This window comes from Brassica napus, chromosome C3 (assembly GCF_020379485.1).
Source record: "Brassica napus cultivar Da-Ae chromosome C3, Da-Ae, whole genome shotgun sequence".
NCBI lineage: Eukaryota > Viridiplantae > Streptophyta > Magnoliopsida > Brassicales > Brassicaceae > Brassica > Brassica napus.
In genome coordinates this window covers 13,780,681-13,795,231 of record NC_063446.1, presented here as the reverse complement: position 1 = coordinate 13,795,231, position 14,551 = coordinate 13,780,681, and the positions used below count along the sequence as shown (strand labels likewise).

At 36.5% G+C, this 14,551-nt stretch overlaps 1 protein-coding gene and 1 non-coding gene across 2 annotated transcripts; one reads left to right on the top strand and one right to left on the bottom strand.

Moving 5' to 3' along the window:
* Positions 1 to 3,973: 3,973 nt before the first annotated feature.
* LOC125584304 lies at positions 3,974 to 14,551 on the bottom strand. Its single transcript, XM_048752615.1, has one exon. It carries the CDS (start codon positions 12,827 to 12,829, stop codon positions 7,109 to 7,111), a length of 5,721 nt encoding a protein of 1,906 aa, XP_048608572.1. The 5' UTR covers positions 12,830 to 14,551; the 3' UTR covers positions 3,974 to 7,108.
* Positions 12,081 to 12,187, top strand: LOC125584733. The gene has a single exon (XR_007321642.1). It is a non-coding gene; the product is annotated as a small nucleolar RNA R71 (small nucleolar RNA).

The window sequence follows — 14,551 nt, the reverse complement described above, 5'->3', positions numbered from 1 at the left end:
CGTCGGAAATTCCTCGGAATATTCCGAGGAATATGTCGTCGGAATATTCCGAGGGATACACTTCCTCGGAATATTTCCAAAATTCAAAAAAAAAATTATAAATTTATTTTTTTAAATTGAAATTCAAAAATATAAAATTAAAATTGAAATAGAAAACATATTTAAAATACAAAAAATAATAAAATAGTTTTTATAAATAAAAAAATGTTTTATAAATACAAAATTAGTTTTAATAAATATAAATATTTTTATAAATATGAAATCATCTTTTTATAAATACAAAATAGTTTTTATCAATACAAAAAATAATAAAATAGTGTTTATAAATAAAAAAAATGTTTTATAAATACAAAATTAGTTTTAATAAATATAAATATTTTATAGATATGAAATCATCTTTTTATAAATACAAAATAGTATTTACAAATACAAAAAATAATAAAATAATGTTTATAAATCAAAAAATGTTTTATAAATACAAAATTAATTTTAAAATATGAAATCATCTTTTATAAATCCAAAAAACGAATTTATATACAAAGAACGTTTTGTATATTTAAAAATAGTTTTTATAAATACAAAAATAAAAAAAATAGTGTTTATAAATCAAAAAAATGTTTTATAAATACAAAATTAGTTTTAATAAATATAAATATTTTTATAAATATGAAATCATCTTTTATAAATCCAAAAATCGAATTTATATACAAAAACGTTTTGTAAAATCGAATTTATATAAACGTTTTGTAAATACAAAAATAATAAACAATTTATAAAAAAAGTTCTAAATCAATTCAACACAACCAAATCACAATTCTAAACCTATTACACAACAAATCACAATCCTACTCAATCACCCTAACAAAAATCTATCAAAAAACTTCTAAAATCATCAAATCTACTTAAAAACCTAACAAAAAGGACCTAAGTGAATGGGATAAGGTCCTTACATGATTTGTAAAGGAATGGAAAGGATTCGCCGGAGAGATCGTCGCGAGAGAAGGTGGAGAACGCCGGAAGGAGAGAGAGATCGCCGGAGAGGAAGAAGAGAGAAATGGGGAAGAAGAGAGAAATGGGGAAGAAGATGCGGTTCGAGTTTATAAAACCTTGGGTCTGACGGATATTTTCCGTCGGAATTCCCTCAGTATTTTCAATTTCAATTTTCGCGAAATATTTGGCGGCTTGTTTGCCCGGTTAAATGAAAATATTCCGAGGAAATTCCGACGGCCACTTAAATATCCGTCGGAATTTCCTCGGAATATTTTCATTAATTCGAGGAAAAAGAATATCATGTGCATGTATTTCTATTAATTTATATTGTTCCTCGGAATTTCCTCGGAATATTCCGAGGAAATACCGAGGAACTAGTGTTTGGGGTTTCAAAACATCAATTTTTTTTGCCGTATTTTATTTCTTATACAATTGTAATGCATACCATTGAGGATTCTTTGTATAGATGAGCATAAACCATGAAATAACAAATTTCAAAACGAATTGTAAGTATTCCCTTTACCGTTCATTAAAGTGTATAAGTGTTTCTCTTATGTTGTGGGGATTTCGTTCATACAATCGAAAAAGTGTTTATTATAGGGTAATGAACAAATTTTTGACTTCATAATGAACGTAAGACACTTAATAAGGGTTATATTGGTGTTATTCAAACCGCAAAACGTTGTTTTCGGTTTAAAAACCCTATTTCCTCGGAATTTCCTCGGAATATTCTGAGGAAATTCCGAGGAAACCCTTTTCTTCCTCAGAATTCCGTCGGAAATTCCGAGGAAATTCTGAGGAACTAGTGTTTGGGGTTTCAAAATCTCGAATGTTTTTTTATAAACAGATCGATCGATGTATTTATGTCCAAAAACGCATCGATCGATCACTAAGATGGACCAAAGCGTAACAATGTGATCGATCGATGAGATTATCCCATCGATCGATCAAGGATATCAAGTGTTCCTCGGAATTTCCTCGGAATATTCCGAGGAAATTCTGAGGAACTAGTGTTTGGGGTTTCAAAATCTCGAATGTTTTTTTATAAACGGATCGATCGATGTATTTATGTCCAAAAACGCATCGATCGATCACTAAGATGGACCAAAGCGTAACAATGTGATCGATCGATGAGATTATCCCATCGATCGATCAAGGATATCAAGTGTTCCTCGGAATTTCCTCGGAATATTCCGAGGAAATTCTGAGGAACTAGTGTTTGGGGTTTCAAAATCTCGAATGTTTTTTTATAAACGGATCGATCGATGTATTTATGTCCAAAAACGCATCGATCGATCACTAAGATGGACCAAAGCGTAACAATGTGATCGATCGATGGGTATATGTCAAAAAACGCATCGATCGATCACTAGTTCGTCGGAATTTCCTCGGAATATTCCGACGGATTGATGTTTCCTCGGAATTCCGTCGGTATATTCCGAGGAAATTCCGAGGATTTCATTTTCCGTCGGAATGTCCGTCAGAATACCGATGTTTTCTTGTAGTGTAGAGTTTAACATTGAAATTTATTTGTAGCTTAAATATATTAGAGTTTGTAATTTAAATTATAAGATTGAAAAAATTGGATATATAGTTTTATATGTATGTTTAAATTTATGGTTTAGGGTATAGAATTGGAGGTTTGAATTAGGGTTTGTACACTGCCATGACAAAAAAATGGCTATACAGTGGCTAGTAATATAGCTACTGAAACAGTAGTGGCTATAACTGTGGCATTTCTCTTCCCACGAAACTTCGTAGCTAAATCGTGGCTAGCGTAGCCACTTTCTTGCTTCGTGGCTATTATGTGGCTTTTTTGGGGTTAATCGTGGCTAATTCGTGACTGAGTCCTGGCTTTCTTTTTATAGTCATGGTTTTACAGTGGTACTACCGTGGCTATGCTGTAGATTTTTACTAGTGTATCTAAAATATACAATATACTAGGTAATAACCCGCGCTTTGCACGGAATGTGATTATTAGTTTCGTTATTTTTTAATAAGGAAACATTAATCTATTTAATATGGATATCGGTTCGGTTTTAGGCTGTTTTTTCGTTTTTAATCTCCTAAAATATAACTATCATTTTAAATCAATATTTATTTGGTTTGTTCGGTTAAAATGTTTGATGTTTTTCTTTTTTTTCCTGTGATAATCAAAAATTACTATTATTTGTTTGTTTTCATGTTATGAATCTTAGATAGTCGTGATGTCGAACCAATGGTTTCATATTATAGTTTCTAAACGGATAATAGTTAAAAAAAAGAAAATTATTAAGACAAATCATTTTACTACAATTTGGCCGATAGTGAAAGAAGCATTCAGAAAAAAAATATTTTAACTTTCAAAAAATTAGATATTTCAGTTGTGGTAAATATTTAGTTATAAGGTCCTCACGTCAATGTGCACATATATGTGTATGTAAAAGTATATAAATATGATTGATAAATATATAGAGATACTGTTAATTAATATTAAATGACATTTTTTTCAAAATAATACATGAAAAAAAAATTCTTAAAATGAAATTATTTAAAAACAAAAATATTGTAAAATTTATATAAACTATAATATATAACTTATATATAATTATTTAAATATATGTATATATATGCATATAACAGATCAAATTGGATATTCGTTCCTATAAATATTGATATTTGTGATTTGTTTTTTTTTGTTACGGATATTGCATTTTAGTATTTGATTTGCTTCGTAGAGTAACGGATATCCAGATTTTTCGGTTCGAATCAAAACGCATGATAAAGGATAAGTTTAATCCTTAAGTGTTGTAGTACTTAAGATGTCAATCCAATCTCTAGTGATTCTAAGCACTAAGAATGCAAGCCATTTATCTCAATCTAAGTGCAATCAAATGATGTTTGTTTGTAACAAGTAATAGTGCGAAATAACTTGAGTTTTAATTCAAATATAACAAAGAAGAACCAATGGGTATATAGACAATTGATTTCAAGGTGATAGTTCTAAATCAAGGCGTCTAACTTCAAATAATCTTAACTTTCTATAGGTCTAGATTTCATTCAATTTAGATTAATCCACTCCCGTGGTAGAAACCCTTATGCAATTATGAACTAAACATCAACTTCCGTTCGTTTTGTTCACTCAAACATACATTAAGTTCTAGTCTACTAACCATCTAGCAATCCTAACAACAATTCCTTGGTTATTCAAGCTAGAGCTTTACTAGGTCCATTCAAGCATTATGCAAACACTTTCGATGCCCTACAAACACTTAGAATCTAGATTAAAATGGCCAAAATTAATCTAGCATTAAGAATACTTAGTAAGCATAGAAATCTAAGCATTTAACCATTAGAACACCTTAACTCTTCCCTAATCACCCATTAATCTACCTAACCCATTGATCCTAAGGGTGATTACTCACTAATCATCTTGTTTACACTTAATCCCATGATGGATAGAAGCATACCCAAGATGATATGATATATGAAAACAAGAAAAACAGAAATTAGATGAAGAGAATGGCTAAAGGAAAACAAGACTTTATAACATAAACTTCAAGAACACTCCAAGAACAAATGTTTTTTCTCAAACTCTCAAAATACAAAATATGAAACTATAAAACTTTCACTCTCTACTCTTTGTTGTATTGTACTTTGTGTATTGTGTCTTCCTCCTTCCCCTTGCAGTCTCTTTTATAGCCTAAGTAAAGGAGGATGACAACACATCCATCATGTGAAAGCATAAAGCATAAAACACACTCATAAAAGTTATTCTCCACTTTCTTCCATTATAGAACACCTTTTGCCCCTTCATATGGCCAAAGTAGTCTTGCCTCTTCAGAAAAGGTAGAGAAAGTTAGGCCAAAAGAGCCACCAAACTCATGATAGACAACCCATCCCCCATGTTGCAAGCTTTAAAGAGATAAAACTCACTCATTAAAGTTTTCTCCACTTTCTCCATGTTGCACACACAATTCGAAGGCTATTGTTGATGTTGCTAGGGTGGCCGCTAGGAATGTCATACTGATATGTGTGTAGTATTTTGATCATAAATCCCTCAATACAGCTCCAAACGACTTGAAACCACCTCCATTGTAAAGCTAACTCAATTTACCATGTCTTCCCAAAAGACAAGTTTCAAAAGATATCTTTAAGACCTTCATCCATGCTTGTCTTTCACACGTTCGGTTCAAGACTCCTCGAAAGCTCCTTTTGTGCTCTAATCACCTCCAAAACTCCAAACAATTCATCCAACACCTACAAGATGCAAATGTACATGCAATAGACTCTAAATGCAAATAAATGTAAGGTTAATGCATGAATATATATGAAATAACAAAGCTAAAACTATGCAAAATCACAACACATCAACTCCCCCACACTAGTCCTTTACTTGTCCTCAAGTAAACTTTCAAGAACATGGGAAGTGATGTTTCAATACACACATGGAAATTCATGACCTTAAGAAACTCTTCAATGCCATCGTTGTGATATCCTTACAAAATCATACCAAATAGCAAGAGCAAAATGTTTTTATTAGCTCTAACTTCTCTAGGCCTATCAATTCCTTTGATCTTTTAACTCATTATCATGAATCCTCAAATCAACCAACTCTCACATTCAATAAGAAATATCATAAGTGAATTCTCGCAAATTGCCAATTGGTCCAAATCATTTGGTTTGGTGAGAAAAAATGGCTTAATGTGAAGAATGAGAAGGGTCCAAATACTTTTTGCTATGGTGACTTACACTCAAGAATAGGAGCTTGATCATTATGCAAAATTTATCTAAGAAAAGAAGCAATTAATGCATACATAAATCGGTTCTCATCATTCTACCCTTTTCCTAGACAATTTTTAAGTTCTACCCTTTCTTTTCTTCATCTCAAATCCCAAATATACACCCATTTTCATCTCTTACCCAATGAACACTCTTTTCTTTTCTTTTCTTTTCTTTGTCTTAACAACTATGTATCTTAGCTCAAAATTTTCTTTTCCCCATTCTTTTTTTTTTCTTTTTGGGGTTTTTATTGACACAATCTGAGCTATCTTCTTAATTTTTTTTTTTTTTTTTTTTTTTTTAGACACACTTTTTGATTCATTTCCTTTACATAATCTTTCCCAATTCAATCCCCAAGATCAAAATAATTAAAGCACATCATTCCAACCACCATCCTAGATGCTAGCCCAAAAGAGGTCCTAATGCTAGCAAGAGATGAGAACAAATCAATGTCGCTCCTAATACTTTCAAGATTTTGCACATGACAAGCTTTCACAAAAAGACCTCACTCAACAATTAATGATGGTTTGAAAGAAGGGAAGGGTTTAGGGTATGGACTACCACTTGAGTTGTCAAAAAGATTGGTAAAACGGTTTATACAAGCTCAAGTGTGTGTAAAGCCATGATTTAGTACTCAAGAGACCATAAGCAAGAAGCATTAAGTTCATTTAAGTCAACTAAGATCGGAGTTGGTTTCAAAGAGTAAGATTCAATGAGTCTTAAGAGGAGTTTTCAAGGCTCGAAGTCTACAAGAAATTCAGAAGAAGCTCAAGCTACTTATTATGATTCAAAAGGGTATCAACAATGAGTTCATTGCATGAGTCCTTTGTAAGGATTTTACCTATGCATTCTATATGATCTAGACTCAAACCTAAAGATGCAAATGATATAACTAAATGTTTTTTTTTTTTGTAATTTTTGGAATTTTGCAAATTTTTATGGATTTTCTATGCAAATGGATATGCAATGCTTATGACAAGTAAACAAAACAGAAAACATGTGAGATAAGTAGACTCTCCCCCCCACACTTACTTCACACAGTCTCTTGTGTGAGAGCAAGGTGAAAGAAGAGGTCTAGAAGAAACAAACATGAAAACTATATATTTCCAATGGTTGTAGAGACACTTAGCTTGGAGTTGCTAGATGGAGTTGAATAATTTTAACACTTGTAGGTTTGCTGGATGGCCATCTTTCTTCTTTGATTAAGTGGAGAATCACCTGAAAATTTTAAACACACTTATCAAACACACAAAAGAAAAACCACACAAGTTAAACAGTAATATATATAGGGATAGATGTGGGACTTCCTCCCAAGTGAGCTTGTTTTAAGTCTCTAGCTTGACTACCCCTTTTTGGTTTAGGCTGGTTTGGGATCGGTAAGTGGAACCGAGGTTCCTTCCTTCTCAGGTGTGGCCGCCATGTACAGCTTGACTCTTTGGCCATTCACTGTAAAGTCCCCACCGGTCTTGTTCCAAAGCACAATTGCTCCATATGGCCTCACTTCTTTGATCTTGAAAGGGCCGGACCATCTTGACTTAAGTTTTCCAGGGAACAACTTCAATCGAGAGTTGAAGAGCAACACTTGATCTCCAATGTTGAACTCCCTCTTCAGGATCTTCTTGTCATGGAATGCCTTGGTCTTTTCTTTGTAAATCCTTGAGTTCTCAAAAGCATCAAGTCGAATCTCATCAAGCTCATGGAGTTGGAAAAGTCTTTTCTCTTTGGCACTCTTGATGTCAAAGTTCAGCATCTTAACAGCCCATAATGCCTTGTACTCAAGCTCCACTGGCAGATGGCAAGCTTTCCCATAGACAAGATTGAAGGGAGTGGTTCCCAAGGGTGTCTTGAAAGCAGTCCTATAGGCCCAAAGTGCATCATCAAGCTTTGTAGACCAATCCTTCCTTGTTGTCCCCACAGTCTTCTCCAAAATGGACTTTATCTCCCTGTTGGAAATCTCAACTTGGCCACTTGTTTGGGGATGATAAGCAGTTGCCACCTTGTGCTTGACACCATTCTTCTTAAGAAGGTTCTCAAAAAGTTTGTTGATGAAGTGGGTGCCTCCATCACTGATCACAACTCTTGGGACTCCAAACCTTGGGAAGATAATGCTCTTGAACATCTTGAGGACAACCTTAGCATCATTGGTTGGGCTGGCTATAGCTTCCACCCATTTGGAGACATAATCCACAGCAACAAGAATGTATTCATTACCATAGGAAGATGGGAATGGTCCCATGAAGTCAATGCCCCACACATCAAACACTTCCACTTCCAAGATAGGATTTTGAGGCATCTCATTTCTCTTGGTGATGTTCCCTCTCCTTTGGCATGGGTCACACCTTGACACAAACTCTTGTGTGTCTTTGAACATATGGGGCCACCAAAATCCTGCTTGTAGCACCTTGGAGACAGTCTTGAAGGTGGCAAAGTGACCTCCATAGGCTGATCCATGGCAGTGTGTGAGGATTCCTTCCACCTCCTCTTGAGCTACTACTCTTCTATAGATTTGATCTTTGCAAAGAGTGTAGAGGTAAGGCTCGTCCCAGTAGTATCTCTTCACATCCTTGAAGAACTTCTTCCTTGCATAGCCTGTCAGATTCAATGGTTCCCTTCCACATGCCAAGTAGTTCACTAGATCAGCATACCATGGGCCTGTTTCATCAATTGCCTTCATTTCTTCAATCTTCCTTCCAGTCTCACAAGCTGTGACCATTGCTTCTATAGCCATAATCTGCTCTTCAGGGAGTCCCTCATCAATAGGAATCCCACACTCCACTCTTAATCTTGAAAGGTGATCAGCTACACCATTCTCCACTCCTGGCTTGTCCTTGATTTCGAGATCAAACTCTTGTAGTATTAATATCCATCTGAGCAGCCTTGGCTTGGCATCCTTCTTGGCTAGTAGATGTCGTAGTGCAGCATGATCAGTGTATACAATGACCTTAGACCCTACCAGGTAGCTCCTGAACTTCTCGAAGGCATAGACAATTGCCAACAGCTCCTTCTCAGTTGTGGCATACTTCATTTGGGCATCATCAAGTGTTCTACTAGCATAGTAGATCACATGTGTCTTCTTGTCCTTCTTTTGCCCCAAGACTGCCCCCACAGCATAGTCACTGGCGTCGCACATGATTTCGAAGGGTAGACTCCAATCTGGTGGTTGAACTATTGGGGCACTGGTGAGCTCCTCCTTCAGCTTCTTAAAGGCTTCTAGGCATTCTTCATCAAAGTTGAAGATGATCTCCTTGCACAGCAGCTTGGTCAATGGTCTAGCTATTTTGGAGAAGTCTTTGATGAACCTTCTGTAGAAACCAGCATGGCCAAGGAAGCTTCTTATATCCTTCACTGTTCTTGGTGGAGCTAGACCAACCATGACATCTATCTTGGCTTTGTCCACTTCAATTCCTTTCTCAGAAACTTTGTGTCCAAGAACAATCCCTTCCTTGACCATGAAGTGACACTTCTCCCAATTGAGCACCAGGTTAGTGTCCTCACATCTCTGTAATACCCTGCAAAGATTTGACAAACAAGTAGCAAACGAAGAACCGTATACAGAAAAATCATCCATAAACACCTCCATTACATCCTCAATAAGATCAGAGAAAATCGACATCATTGCTCTTTGGAATGTTGCTGGTGCATTGCACAGTCCAAATGGCATCCTTCGATATGCAAAGGTACCATAAGGACAAGTGAATGTCGTTTTCTCTTGGTCATTTGGGTGTATAGGGATTTGGAAAAATCCAGAGTATCCATCAAGGAAACAATAATAGGGATGGTTAGCTAGCCTCTCTAACATCTGATCAATGAATGGTAAAGGGAAATGATCCTTTCTAGAGGCTGCATTCAGTTTTCGATAGTCAATGCACATCCTATGTCCAGTTATTGTTCTTGTTGGTATTAACTCATCATTTTCGTTCTTAACAACTGTTATGCCACCCTTTTTAGGAACTACATGCACAGGTGAAACCCAATTGCTATCAGAGATAGGATAGATCACACCAGCATCTAACAATTTGATTATCTCTTTTTTAACAACATCTTTCAAATTAGGATTTAATCTTCTTTGGTGTTCAATTGAAGTTTTAGATTCATCCTCTAGATGTATCCTATGCATGCACAAAGATGGTGAGATTCCTTTAATGTCATCAAGTGAGTATCCTAGTGCTTTTCTATACTTTTTAAGTTCATTTAAAAGCATAGACAATTCATTCTCAGTCAGCTCACTACTCACAATGACAGGATATGTCTCATTAGGTCCAAGGAAAGCATACCTTACACCATCGGGAAGAGGTTTAAGCTCCACTTTTGGTGCCTTGAGCTCACTCCAATCAGCTTCATGGAGGTTCTCTTGAATGTCTGCTGAGGCAGCATGTTGAGTCACTTGTGGCAACTCCATGAACTCATCTTCTCCATCCTCCTCAAGGTGAACATCTAGCCTTCTTACTAGCTCATCACTCTCCTTGTTTTCAATCATTTGGGTCTCTCTTTCAATGGTCAGGGCATGTTGAAGAGAGTCCTCAATCGCTAACTCCTCAAGGAAATCATCAGCCAAGACATCCATCTCATCAATGTAGAATATTTCTCTTTGAGTTGTGGGCTTCTTCATCATCTCCTTGATATCAAAATGGAGAGTGTGATCTTTTTCAAGGTGGAGATCAATTGTGCCATCTCTCACATTCACCATTGCTCCAGCAGTTGCCAAGAAAGGTCTTCCAAAGATCAAAGGATCTCTAGGCTCTTCATCCATCTCAAGCACTACAAAGTCAGTAGGCACTTCACAATTTCCTATCTTGACAGGAAGATCTTCTAGGATGCCAATGGGGAGCTTGACAGATCGATCAGCTAGCACCAAAGAGATCTTGCACTTTTTATATTGTGTAAACCCAAGCTTCTTGGCAATGGATAGTGGCATGAGGCTGACACTTGCTCCCAAATCACATAGACATCTCTCAAATGTCAAAGGTCCAATGGCGCATGGCAGGGTGAAACTACCAGGGTCTTCTAGCTTCCTTGGGACAGTCAGTCTCTGAATAATGGCGCTGCACTCATGAGTAAGAATCACCATCCCTTCCATCTCTTTCTTCTTTTGTTCTACAGCATCTTTCAAGAACTTGCTGTATTGTGGAACCAGCATAAATGCATCAATTATGGGCATGGTGAGATGAACTTCACTCATTTGCTTGTCAAACAAGGCTTTGTACTTCTCTAGGAGTTGCTTCTTGAATCTTCCAGGAAAGGGAAGCTTTGGCTCATAGGGAGGAGGAGTGAACAATTTCTCCTTTGTTGATGTAGCAGCCTCATTTTTGTTCTCAACTTTCTCCTCTCCAATCTTTCTCTTGCCCTTAGCTTCAACTATCTTCTCCAAGATTTCCTCATTAGTCTTCTCATCCACAATCACCACATCATCATCTACATTGATGACCACCTCCCCACCTTGTTTCTCATTATCCTTAATGAGAACTTTAGGAGGCAACTCTCTTCCACTCCTTAGGGTGATTGCCTTTATTGTCTCCTTTGGGTTTTGTTCAGGCTTTCCAGGTAGGGAACCTTGTTGGCGACTTGAGCTGGCTGTCATAGAGACAAACTGGTTCTCCAAGGCTTTGAACTTGTTGTTTAGATCATGGTAATTCCCATCAATCTTGTTGTGGAGATTTTTCAGCTCATACCCTAATTGTTTCTCACTTCTTGCTTGTCCCTCCAATAATTGTTTCAGCATAGCTTCAGTACTACTCTCTTGTGGAGGTTGTGTTGATGATCCAGCTTGGTCTTGTGCAGGTTGACTTGGTTTTGGTGAGAATCCAGGAGGGAAGTTCTGTTTGGGTTGGTAACCACCTTGGTTGTTGTTGTAGAATGGCTTAGGCTGATTGTTGTAGAATGGTCTTGGCTGGTAGTTGTTGAATGGCTTCTGTTGGTTGTTGTAGAAGGGTTTCTGTTGGTAGTTGTTCTGGTATTGATAGTCAGGCTCCTTCTTGTACCATGTACCCTGAGCATTGACATAGTACATATCTTCTTGGCATTCTACTCTATCAACTTCAGCAACCATATGTAACTCCTCTTTCTTGGTCTTTTCTGATAGTAGCATGTCAATCTTGTCTTGAAGTGCTTTCAGCTCTCTCTTTGTGGTCATATCTTCTCCTCCACCACCTCTGTCTCTTCTATCATATTCATCATTGTAGACAGAGTCACTCTGTGTCATGTTCTCCAAGAGTTCTAAAGCATCTTCCACAGTCCTCCCCAAGAAGTTTCCATTGCTTGCAGTGTCAAGCTGGCTTTTGAATTTAGGCAAGACTCCTCTGTAGAAAGTGCTTAGCAAGCTCTCATTGTTGAAGCCATGGTGAGGACATTGAGACAGGTAGCTTCTGAATCTCTCCCATGCGTCTAAAAATCCTTCAAGTCCTCTTTGTTGAAAACCAGAGATCTGATTTCTAAGGTTGGCAGTCCTTGTAGCTGAGAAGAACTTGTTGAGGAAGGCCTTCTTGCATTCATCCCAAGTGGTGATAGTATCACTTGAGATGTTTTTCTCCCAAGTGTGAGCCTTGTCTCCCAAAGAGAAGGGAAACAATCTGAGCTTGAAAGCATCCTCTGAAACTCCATTTGTTTTTGACAAGCCACAGTACTTATCAAATCTGTCAAGGTGATCTAGTGGGTCTTCCAAGGCAAGTCCATGGTACTTGTTGTTTTCAATCATGTTGATGAGGCTTGACTTGATCTCGAAATTGTTGTTGGCAACTGGCGGTGCCCTAATGCCCAACCTATTCCCATTTATGTTAGGTTGATCATAAGTGCCAATGGATCTTCCCAGGCGTTGTTGATTTTGAGGCCTAAGGTTTGCAGCTCCTTGGCCATGTTCCTCTTGAGCAGCTCCAGGAGGAACTCCTTGGACATTTTGTCTATGATCATCAACTTCATAGACACCTTCCGGTTGATTCGGGTTTCTCTCCATCTCAAGCCCCAATCTATGTAAGTGGGCTTGCTTTTCTCTTTCTCTTCTCTGTCTTCCCAACTCTCTTTCTAAGGCTTTGATGTTGTCCACTCTTGGTGCAAGATTTGTTGATCCTTTGCTTCTCAAGTTCATGCACCTGTCATCCAAATAGAGATGAAGATAGATAATTAGTAACTTAAAAATGAAAAATAAGACTTAGTCTCAAGTAATGACCAAATCCTAATGTCAAAATCAATCTAGAGAATGGCAACGGCGCCAAAACTTGATAAAGGATAAGTTTAATCCTTAAGTGTTGTAGTACTTAAGATGTCAATCCAATCTCTAGTGATTCTAAGCACTAAGAATGCAAGCCATTTATCTCAATCTAAGTGCAATCAAATGATGTTTGTTTGTAACAAGTAATAGTGCGAAATAACTTGAGTTTTAATTCAAATATAACAAAGAAGAACCAATGGGTATATAGACAATTGATTTCAAGGTGATAGTTCTAAATCAAGGCGTCTAACTTCAAATAATCTTAACTTTCTATAGGTCTAGATTTCATTCAATTTAGATTAATCCACTCCCGTGGTAGAAACCCTTATGCAATTATGAACTAAACATCAACTTCCGTTCGTTTTGTTCACTCAAACATACATTAAGTTCTAGTCTACTAACCATCTAGCAATCCTAACAACAATTCCTTGGTTATTCAAGCTAGAGCTTTACTAGGTCCATTCAAGCATTATGCAAACACTTTCGATGCCCTACAAACACTTAGAATCTAGATTAAAATGGCCAAAATTAATCTAGCATTAAGAATACTTAGTAAGCATAGAAATCTAAGCATTTAACCATTAGAACACCTTAACTCTTCCCTAATCACCCATTAATCTACCTAACCCATTGATCCTAAGGGTGATTACTCACTAATCATCTTGTTTACACTTAATCCCATGATGGATAGAAGCATACCCAAGATGATATGATATATGAAAACAAGAAAAACAGAAATTAGATGAAGAGAATGGCTAAAGGAAAACAAGACTTTATAACATAAACTTCAAGAACACTCCAAGAACAAATGTTTTTTCTCAAACTCTCAAAATACAAAATATGAAACTATAAAACTTTCACTCTCTACTCTTTGTTGTATTGTACTTTGTGTATTGTGTCTTCCTCCTTCCCCTTGCAGTCTCTTTTATAGCCTAAGTAAAGGAGGATGACAACACATCCATCATGTGAAAGCATAAAGCATAAAACACACTCATAAAAGTTATTCTCCACTTTCTTCCATTATAGAACACCTTTTGCCCCTTCATATGGCCAAAGTAGTCTTGCCTCTTCAGAAAAGGTAGAGAAAGTTAGGCCAAAAGAGCCACCAAACTCATGATAGACAACCCATCCCCCATGTTGCAAGCTTTAAAGAGATAAAACTCACTCATTAAAGTTTTCTCCACTTTCTCCATGTTGCACACACAATTCGAAGGCTATTGTTGATGTTGCTAGGGTGGCCGCTAGGAATGTCATACTGATATGTGTGTAGTATTTTGATCATAAATCCCTCAATACAGCTCCAAACGACTTGAAACCACCTCCATTGTAAAGCTAACTCAATTTACCATGTCTTCCCAAAAGACAAGTTTCAAAAGATATCTTTAAGACCTTCATCCATGCTTGTCTTTCACACGTTCGGTTCAAGACTCCTCGAAAGCTCCTTTTGTGCTCTAATCACCTCCAAAACTCCAAACAATTCATCCAACACCTACAAGATGCAAATGTACATGCAATAGACTCTAAATGCAAATAAATGTAAGGTTAATGCATGAATATATATGAAATAACAAAGCTAAAACTATGCAAAATCACAACACA